Source organism: Otolemur garnettii, unplaced genomic scaffold, assembly GCF_000181295.1.
Source record: "Otolemur garnettii isolate 467f Iridium unplaced genomic scaffold, OtoGar3 scaffold00028, whole genome shotgun sequence".
Classification (NCBI taxonomy): domain Eukaryota; kingdom Metazoa; phylum Chordata; class Mammalia; order Primates; family Galagidae; genus Otolemur; species Otolemur garnettii.
In genome coordinates, this window is record NW_003852423.1 from 17,785,527 (window position 1) to 17,795,606 (window position 10,080).

At 39.7% G+C, this 10,080-nt stretch overlaps 1 protein-coding gene across 2 annotated transcripts in view; it reads right to left on the minus strand.

Moving 5' to 3' along the window:
• Nucleotides 1–5,464, minus strand: part of KIAA0895 (KIAA0895 ortholog) — a 36,548-nt gene extending 31,084 nt beyond the window's left edge. For both annotated transcript variants that reach the window (XM_012804370.2, XM_003788589.2), the window contains exon 1: nt 5,440–5,464. In XM_012804370.2, coding sequence (XP_012659824.2) covers nt 5,440–5,464 — 25 coding nt within the window. The remainder of the gene's footprint in view (nt 1–5,439) is intronic.
• Nucleotides 5,465–10,080: the final 4,616 nt, after the last annotated feature.

Below are 10,080 nucleotides of genomic sequence, written 5' to 3' on the forward strand. Positions count from 1 at the left end.
AAAAAAAAAAAATCAATGAATTAAACTGCTCTGGACAATTCCTATTTTGATGGTTTATTACATGTATGCTATACTGGTTTTTAAAAAACTCAACATTCAATGTAAAAATTCTCTCTTTAATTCCAAAGAATTAGTAGGTTTATGACCAGCTCATAGAGTTGTTTCTGTTTTGTCACAAAGCATTAGTGACCTCTAAATTCATAATTTTGTCCCATCTCAATCTATATACTTCAGGATATTAAAAAAAGAAGAAGAAAGTCCTAAACCACCTGCCAACACTCAAGGAGGAGTGCAGAGTGGCAGACGGGCAACTGTACCTTAGCTGACAGAACCTTTCTCCCTAGGAGTTGCTGCATTTCAGTTCACTTGCTAATTACCTCCTGAGAGGCTGAGCATTCAGTCCTTTCGAAGCACCATCTGCTGCTGAGCAGAGTTTGGGAGTGGCAACGACATATTTATTTTACAAATGCCAATCCTGCCAAATGCCGATATCCCCATTACGTTCATAAATTGAGGCACACAGTCCTTCACACAACTCATACAAGATAGACATCATTTCTCAGAGTCATACTGATCACATTTCAGTTACATTAACAAGTATTATAGAATCTATAGTACTGCTTTGATAATTTTATTTATTTATTTATTTATTTATTTTCTGAGACAGAGCCTCAAGCTGTTGCCCTGCGGAGAGTGCTATAACATCACAGCTCACAGCAACCTCCAACTCCTGGGCTCACGCGATTCTCCTGCCTCTGCCTCCCAAGTAGCTGGGACTACAGGCGACTGCTACAATGCCCGGCTATTTTTCGGTTGCAGCCGTCATTGTTGCTTCGGTGGGTCCCGACTGGATTTGAACCCACCAGCTCAGGTGTATGTGGCTAGCACCTTGACTACTTGAGCCACAGGTGCTAAGCCTACATTGATAATTTTAAATACTCCTGTTTACTTTGTGAAAAATATTTTTGAACATGTCTAAGAACATAATAAGAGGCTGATAAGATTTCCAGTTGTCTAGCCAATTTATTAAAAAACATCCTATTTCCTAAAAAATTAAAGCTTTTTTTTAAACATAAGCAGACTTCTTTGGAGGAAGTGTACTTATGTTTCCCACCCCCAAAATAATAAGGTAATTAGAAATCACACTTCCTGGCTGCCGCCTGTGGCTTGGTGGGTAGGGCATCAGCCCCATATACCAACGGTGGCGAGTTCAAACCCAGCCCCAGCCAAACTGAAACAAAAAAATAGCCAGGTGTTGTGGCGGGAGTCTGTAGTCCCAGCTACTTGGGAGGCTGAGGCAAGAAAATTGCCTAAGCCCAGGAGTTGGAGGTTGCTGTGAGCTGTGTGACACCATGGCACTCTACCGAGGGTGATAAAATGAGGCTCTGCCTCTACAGAAGAAAAAAAAAAAGAAATCACACTTCCTCACATTAAAGATAGCCAATATACAGGGTGTCCCAAAAGTTGCTCATAAAGTTGCCATACATAAGGAAAATGGGAAGTAATAGCTAGATGTACCCTTATTTACAAACAGGTAGCCAATATGTAGAGAATATTTTGTAAAATGCTGTAATGAATATTTTGTTAATAAAGGTATATTTAGCTACAATTTCCTACTTTCCCTGTGTATGGTGACTTTTTGGGTGACTTTTGAGACACTCTGTATATAATAACATATTAGCCACCAGCAATCTGTTTCACTTGTAATGGAGTGAATGAAAATAATTTGTTGCTCAAAGAAAATTATTTCCCCTAACCTGATTACTCATAATGAAGAAAAAAGGCAAATATATTATTACCTTAAAATTGATATGATACTCAGTATATTCACAAGTAGGTGAATATACTGAAGTTACCAACACGAGGGAAGTTTAAAATGTATCTAGAACAAGAGAAAAGGATACCAGGATTCCTGGCTTCCAGTCTCAGCTCTTTCAATGACCTCTCTGTAATATTAGCCTAATCACTAACCCCATCAGTAGGTCCTGTTCCTCATCTAAAAGAATGGAAAACACAGCTCCCTAAACTTGGCATTTCACAACGGTGAAGAGGTGAGGTTTCACAGTAATTATGAGGTCCCTGGCTGAAAGGAAGATCATCGGAAAAAGCCTAGTGGAAAAATACTATTCAACCGATTTTGACTTACAAAATGGCAATTTCATATGGTTTGCTAATGCTTATGAAACCTGAGAACCTGGAATAATATTATACCATAAAACAATAGCTTACTAGATAACAAACAGAAGAAAGGACAAAACAAAATAATCCCCAAACAATACGAACACTTTAATTTTATCAAATATTTCATTACTTAAAATTCAAATCAAATAGGGGGAAAAACATCGAATCATAAAATATCTCTCAACAGCAGAAAGGATGAATGAATTGCAGTACATTTAAACAATGGAATACTACACCACAAGGAGCAAAAACAGATTGAAGTTGCAAATAACAATATGGATGAATCTCTTGCCAACATTGAGCAAACAAAGCCAGATCAAAAGATCTATATATACTATATGATTCTACCTATACGTAGTTCAGAAACAGCAAAATTAATTCATGGTATTGTAAGTTAGAATAGTGGTTACCTTTGAGGGAGGGGTCATAATCCAGGAAGAGGTACCAAAAACCCTACTAGATGTTAGAAATATTTTATATCTTGTTCTGGGCAATAGTAATATATGCACAAAGTTATGCATGTTTAAAACTTGTGTACTTTATGTTATAGCAAGTTACAGCTTAATTTTGTAAATGGTACATAAAAAATCAATTTCGTTAAAAATATACTTATTGTACAATTTTTCTGCATTATAATACATAATCTATGAACTGTTATATCTCCAAATTCAAAAGCAATCAATGTAGTTTACCAGGTGAAAGAATAAGAGAGGAAAGGCACTGCTAATGTCATTCAGGAACTCAGAAACTTGACAGTACTTCCGGATCCTTAAAAATTTCCTCCCTAGTTAAGGAGCATTTCAGTGTTCACTCTATTAGTTAGTCTAACAATTTACTGTTGTTTGGGGACCAGAAGAAACTGATGTGTATGTGTGTTCTGTATTTAGAGTGAGAGTTGATGATGATGGTTGTGGTAAAAGTGAGCATTATACATCACGTACAATGACGTGACAGTGAATGTGCCAGCAGCAAACTTCCCATGTTTTCCACCTGGGATGAAGACAAAACTCTTAACCATGGTTTGTGAGGTCATTCATGGTCAGATCCCTGCGCCTGTGCAGCCCCACTCACACAATATTCCCTCTTACTCTCTCCACTAGCCCCCTCTCACTTTCCCAACTCCTCATACAATTCTCCCTCCAGATCCAACACCTCTTCAAACACTGCTCCCTATGCCCTCTGTTAGATTAAGACCCACTCACCCCTTCAGTTCAAAGGGCACTTGGTCAGATGCCTTCTTTAACTTCTTCATTTGAAAACCTCATAACACCCTATACCTTTTCTTTAAAGTATTTTATCGTGGCTGTGGTTTTACATTTGTTATATGACAGCCTTTCCCCCAAATCAAATTGTAAGTTCTATTACAGCATACATTTGTATCTGTTTTTGCTCACTCAGTGTCCTGTTTATGAAAGGATGGCCAGAGAGACAAAGGTAGAGGATTTGGTTGCCTGAAGGTTTAGGAAAATACATCATCCCAGGAAGGCAATGATCCCAGAAAATGAAACAGGGGGGTTGAAGGTAAGTTTTAACTAGCGGCAGGTGCCCACTGCTCCAGGCCAAACAGGAGCTGTGTAGTCATCCTTTAAGGCTAACACCCTGGCCTTAGGAAGACTTTTGTCTCCAGTATTTTTAAACATTCACCTTTATTTATCAGGCACTTCATTTCCAGGTGACTCATCACTAATTACTCTTATATACAAAATAAAGTAGTAGGAAATCATAAATGAACGTAATCTTGTATTATATGGCTTCTGACAGCATTTTGTTACTCAATGAAATGAGCTAGATATCTTCTAATTTGAAAACTAATTTATATTGAAAATATGATTTTTCTAGACCAAAACTATTATTCACAAATTTGCTCGTGATAAAAGTTAAAACTTTTGACCAATCTTGATTTGGGGTTTTGTAGCTCAAATCATTGTACAGTCATTGAAATAATGTGTTGATTTTCTTAGTGTTGAGAATATGAGCTTTAGAGTGGAGCTTGTCTGATTTGAATGATGGCTATTTATTAGCAGCTATAATCTTGACCAAGTTATACTTCTTTGTGCTATAGTTTCCTTATCTGTAAAATGGGGTAAAAATGGTGCCTACCTCATAGTATTTGTGTAAGGATTTTAAAAGTTAATACAAACGCTGAGAACAGTGCTGACCCATAGTATGCAGCCTTTGTTAACTATCTTTTTATTCACTATGATATTTAGTTCCTATATAAACAAGCCATGAAAAATGTAAATGAAGAAATATATAGAATCATTAAATTTGGATTTCCAGGGTAAAATTAATATAAAGTAATTAATCTACATTTTAGAATCAACGTTTTAGTGACCTTACTACAATAAACTTAAACTCTTTAAAAGGCTATGAAAGAAAAAAAAAAAAGGCTATGAGAAAACAAAGAAACCTCTCCTGATTTGATTCCACTTTCAAACAGCATATATAGCATATATATCTGTCTTATTTCACTTTACTACACCAATCAACAGTTTTACCAGGAGTCATATTTAGAGATTACATTTACATTAAAACATGATTAATAAGTCAAAAGTGATTACATAGGAAATAATAATTGCTTCAGTCTTTTAATCCAGTTTGTTTTGTATTTCATACAGAATTAAGTCCCAGCAAAATAGCCTTGGGAATTATTCTAATATTATGTACAGTGCTTCAAAAACAGTTAATATGCATAGTGACTTATAAATAATAAAAGGCAAATAAACTTTTAGATCCGGGGTCCAAACATCTGTGCTTTACGCTTGGTATAACCCATACTATAAAGGGATTTATTAATAACATCAACTCAAAACGTTCTCACTGTTTAAGAATAAAAGCATACACACAAATGTACACAGGATAAATAGTAAAACATAAAGACGTGTTCTTTTGCTTAGCTGATTCTTTCTGAACATTCTGGAAAATTATAATGCCTAATTGCACACCTAATGTGCTCTGAAATGGGATTTAAGACTGAACACTTGTAGAACCAGTCATCTGTCTATTGTAATTTTCTTCACTATATCCCACAGCATGTGCTTACTGATAGCAAACAAACGACCCATGGAAAGGGAACCGTTTTCTCTCTTCCCTCCGCGCGTTTTTCTGAGAGCTTTCTGTGCGCCTCGCAAGGTTCTGGGCGTGGAGTGGAGTCTCCGCGCCGCGCGACCAGCCCACATCCTCCCGCTACCTCGGTTCGTGGCGGTTGGGACCGCGACCCGCCCCACACCTGCCGCCGCGGCCCCGGCGCACGCTCACCCGTCACGCGAATGGACTCCAGCATCATCCCGCAGAGGACAGGGGCGGCGGGACCCGCGGGCGTAAGGGGCGAGGACGGGCTGGGAGCTGGGCCGGGCCCGGCTGCTTCTAGCCTCCTGCCCGGGCTTCAGCGGTGGGGTCGAGGCAGGAGGATGCGCTCAGCCACCTGGAGTAGGATACGGCGGCTACAGGCGAACCGAGACCTGCGGACACGGCGCTGAGAGCAGAGCTTCAGCAGCCCGCAGCTGCTGGGAGGTACTAACGTTGGCCCTACACTGCCCAGAGGTGCTTAGAACCCGCCACCGTGACGTGGCCGCTCCCCACGGTTGCTAGGAAGCGCTCCCTCAAACCTCGCGCGGGGCGTTCCTCGGAGCCGGCAGCCGCTTGGGGCGCTGGCGCGGCGAAGGCTCGGCCCTCAGGGAGAGGACGGCGAACTACAACTCCCGGCGTGCACAGCGCCGGCGCGCGCGCCTTGGGGGTTTGTGGGCTGCGTGCGCCGGGTGACCGACTGGGGTCTCAGGCCAGCTGGACGCACGCCGTTTGACCCTGTGATGTTTATGTGCCCTTCAAGGGGGCTTAACTCCGTGGTAGCTTCACAAGAAGGTATGGGTGGTGTGACACTCAGCCCTAGCTGCCAATTAGAAAGCCATTCTTCTCCGCCCTTTAACTTAGTTTCAAGGCGCGGGAAGCTAAAACAACTTGAGGTTGAACGGAATGCAGGTGCGGAAGGCTCAAATACATTTACCGGTCGGTAGTCCCCAGCCTACTATCCTTAATACTAAAACATTTTTTTTCTCCATGCTCTTGGACTTCCCAGCTTCCAAAAGTTAAAACGCAAATTTTTAACTCGTGATTGTGCAATTGATAAGGGCTGAATGTTTTTTTTCCAGTTTATTGCTTTTCACTGTAGCAGAAAATTTAATCTTTTCCAATTACCATGGGAAATGTAGACACTATACCACTCAACAACCGTTTTTTGAGAGTCAAATGTGTGCAAGGTTCTGAGCTAGGCTTTGAGGCATCAAAGGACGTGACAAAGGCCTTGCAGAGCTTACAGTCTTCTTCAGAAAGCCGCATATTCTCCTCACCCTTCCCCAAGGTTGGGCTAGGACACGGAAATAATTGGGGTGTGTTTCAAACGCAGGAACTAAAGTAAAGCCAGGAGTATCATACTCTGAGAGTCACAAAGAATTTATGAGAAACTGTTTTTCATCGCTTAGGAAAGACCAGTGGAAATTTAATTATCACAAATAGTGGATAACCTTAGTTCTTATTCTGTCAGAAAATGTTGTGAATACTATCTTCAGAATACATCCAGAATCTAGTCCCTGTCACTCTAGTTAATGTCACTTCCATCTCTTATCTGGATTAGCAAGAGTCTCCTCAATAATCTCCCTATTCCCCACCCTACCCTCTTTCACTCTATTCTCAAAACTGAGTGGCCAGAGTGATCCCCTTTACAGTCAGACCATGTCACTCCTTAGCTCAAACCCTTCAATGGCCTTATTACCTATGAAGTCCTCTATGACCTAGCCTTCAGTCATCTCTTTGACCTTATCTCTCTTTATTCCCCACAACACATGACCCACTAACCACCTTCCTCCTCTATGACCTCATCGATATTCCTCTGCGATGCCTGGCCCTATCTTCACCTCAAGGTCTTTGCAACTTGGGATCTGCCAGATATCCCACAGAACTAGCTTCCTTACTTCCTTCAGGACTTAACGTAAATGCCATCTCTGGGCGAGGCCTTTCCTGGCCACTCCATTTCAAATTCTACTCTTTTCTTTCATTTCTTAACCCCTTTCTCTGTTTTATTTTCTTTTTCTTAGCAGGCAACTTTATCTCATTTACTATGTATTTTTCTGAATTATCTTGATTATAATTTGTCTCTCTGTATAATAAGATTTGCACATAGTATGTGCGGCACCTGTGGCTCAGTGAGTAGGGCACCGGCCCTGTATACTGAGGGTGGTGGGTTCAAACCCAGCCCCAGCCAAACTGTAACAAAAAAAAAAAATAGCCGGGCGTTGCTGTGGGTGCCTGTAGTCCCAGCTACTCAGGAGGCTGAAACAAGAGAATTGCCTAAGCCCAGGAGTTGGAGGTTGCTGTGAGCTGGATGATGCCACGGCCCTCTACTGAGGGTGATAAAGTGAGACTCTGTTTCTAAAAAAAAAAAAATTTGCACAAGTAAAGTAAGGGATTTTATTTATTCACAACTATGTGCCCAGCAGCAAGAACAGTGCCTGGCACATAGTAGGCACTCAATAAATATTTGTGAATTAATGGATAAGTAGACAATAGATAATGCAAGTAAAATAGAATTATGGACCTATAGATGAAGAATAAATCTGCTTCGGATTAAAACACTTGTTATAGGGTGGTGCCTGTGGCTCAGTCAGTAGGGCAAAGGCCCCATATACCAAGGGTGGTGGGTTTGAACCCTACCCTGGCCAAACTGCATTAAAAAGCAGGGTGTTGTGGCAGGTGGCTGTAGTCCCAGCTACTTGGGAGGCTGAGGCAAAAGAATCGCCTAAGCCCAAGAGCTGGAGGTTGCTGTGAGCTGTGACTGCATGACGATACCAAGGGCAACAAAGTGAGACTCTGTCTCTAAAACAAAACAAAACAAAACAACCCCACATGCTATAATAATAGCAATAAATCCTTTACATTTTTAAGAGTAGTTATTCTAGCAACATATGCTCAATGGAAAAAGTCTGTGAATAAACTATGCTATTAAATTCCTTATATACCTAAAATTCTGAAACCTGTTTTCCTAAAGTTTGCTATAAATGTATCTATTACCCATGCAAATTTCTAGTTTTTAAAAGTCATTGCAGTTTAAGAGGTATTTCAAAAAAAAGGAAAGTCTCCTAAAAGATATTACCATGTTATATAGTCAACATCTGAACATGAGTTTACTCTGAATGGTTTTACTAAAGCATGCATAATCATATTGTCCATTTTCATTATATTTTGATGTAACCAAGATATGTATTATTTTTCTCATTCCATGGGTATTTATTAATATACAAGATGTTAGGCTAGGTGTTTTTAGAGTACATTACAAAACATGATACCTGTGCTCAAGGAACTTATTGACTAGTTGGGAAAGTTTTATATATATACTAGTAAGTGTAGTGTATGTATTCAGTACACTGACATATGTGTATACATACGCACATGCATATAAAAGTTAGAAAATTACGTGCATTAAAAGTATTCCTCCTTGGCTCGGCGCCCATAGCACAGAGGTTATAGCGCCAGCCACATACACCAAAGTGGGAGGGTTCAAACCCAGCCTGGGCCAGCTAAAACAGCAATGACAACTGCAACAAAAAAATAGTCAGGTGTTATGGTAGGCACGTGTAGTCCCAGCTACTTGGGAGGCTGAGCCAACAGAATCGCTTAAGCCCAAGAGTTTGAGGTTGCTGTGAGCTGTGACATCACAGCACTCTACCAAGGGTGACATAGTGAGATTGTCTCAAAAAAAATAATAATAAAGGTACATATCAGTGTAATCAAAACATTCTAATGTATAATGTATAGATTTGTGTGCTATTGAAGCACTCTTGCCAACAAATAGATGAACACAAAGAGATTATCTCATTTGTTATAAAACTAGTACTGTGATCAGCTCCTTTTATTCTTCTTTACATTCTCATCAAGCTTTGTGCATCTGCTTTGTTAATTATTGATTCGTGCTATGCCTGCTGAGTATGTCCATGTGCAGCTGTCCAGTTGGCTGCTTTTGAGTTGGCATTGTTTTTACATGTCCACTAGAACAATGAACAATTCCATCTTTCTGAGAAATTTTCCTTTATACCTGATTCTACACAAACCATTAATATTAAGACAAAACAACAGTTACAACTCCAATTTCAAAGCACTGATTATAAAATCAAGTTAAACACTTATGGAAACTGTTTTAAAGTATTCATGTTTACCTTTAAGGATGCCCTTCACCCTTTTAAAAGTTTTATTAAACTTAAAATTTTCAATATAACTGAGAAAGCTATTGTGCTTATCCCATTGAAATATACCCACTTCTCTTTTGTGGTCATTTTAATGTACAGCATTGTACTGTGGATCATCTTGGTTTTAGAATATTTGTAATAATGATTTGCATTTAATTTTAGATTAAAAAATCACAGAAAAATCAGTGTTTTGATTGAAATATTGTTCTTTTATGTGTTGGGATTTTTATGTTATGGAAAAGGGATTTTTTCTTCTTTTTCTGTCAGTAACTTTTGCTTAATTAACTATTCATGTTAATTTGTATATTCCTTTTACATGCTACATAGCAGGACATATGGTATATATTGTGTTGGTTTTTTTTTTTTTTTTTTTTGAGACAGAGTCTCACTATGTTGCCCTTGGTAGAGTGCTGTGGTGTCACAGCTCACAGCAACCTCAAATTCTTGGGCTAAAGCAATTCTCTTGCCTCAGCCTCCCAAGTAGCTGGGACTAGAGGCACCTGCCATAACACCCAGCTATTTTTTTTTATTGTAGTTGTCAATTGTTGTTTGGCTGGCCCTGGGGTTCGAATCTGCCAGCCCCAGTGTATGAGGCTGGCACCGTAGCCCCTGAGCTACAGGTGCCGAGCCTATATATTGTTGAAAAACAATTTATTCAGTGGCT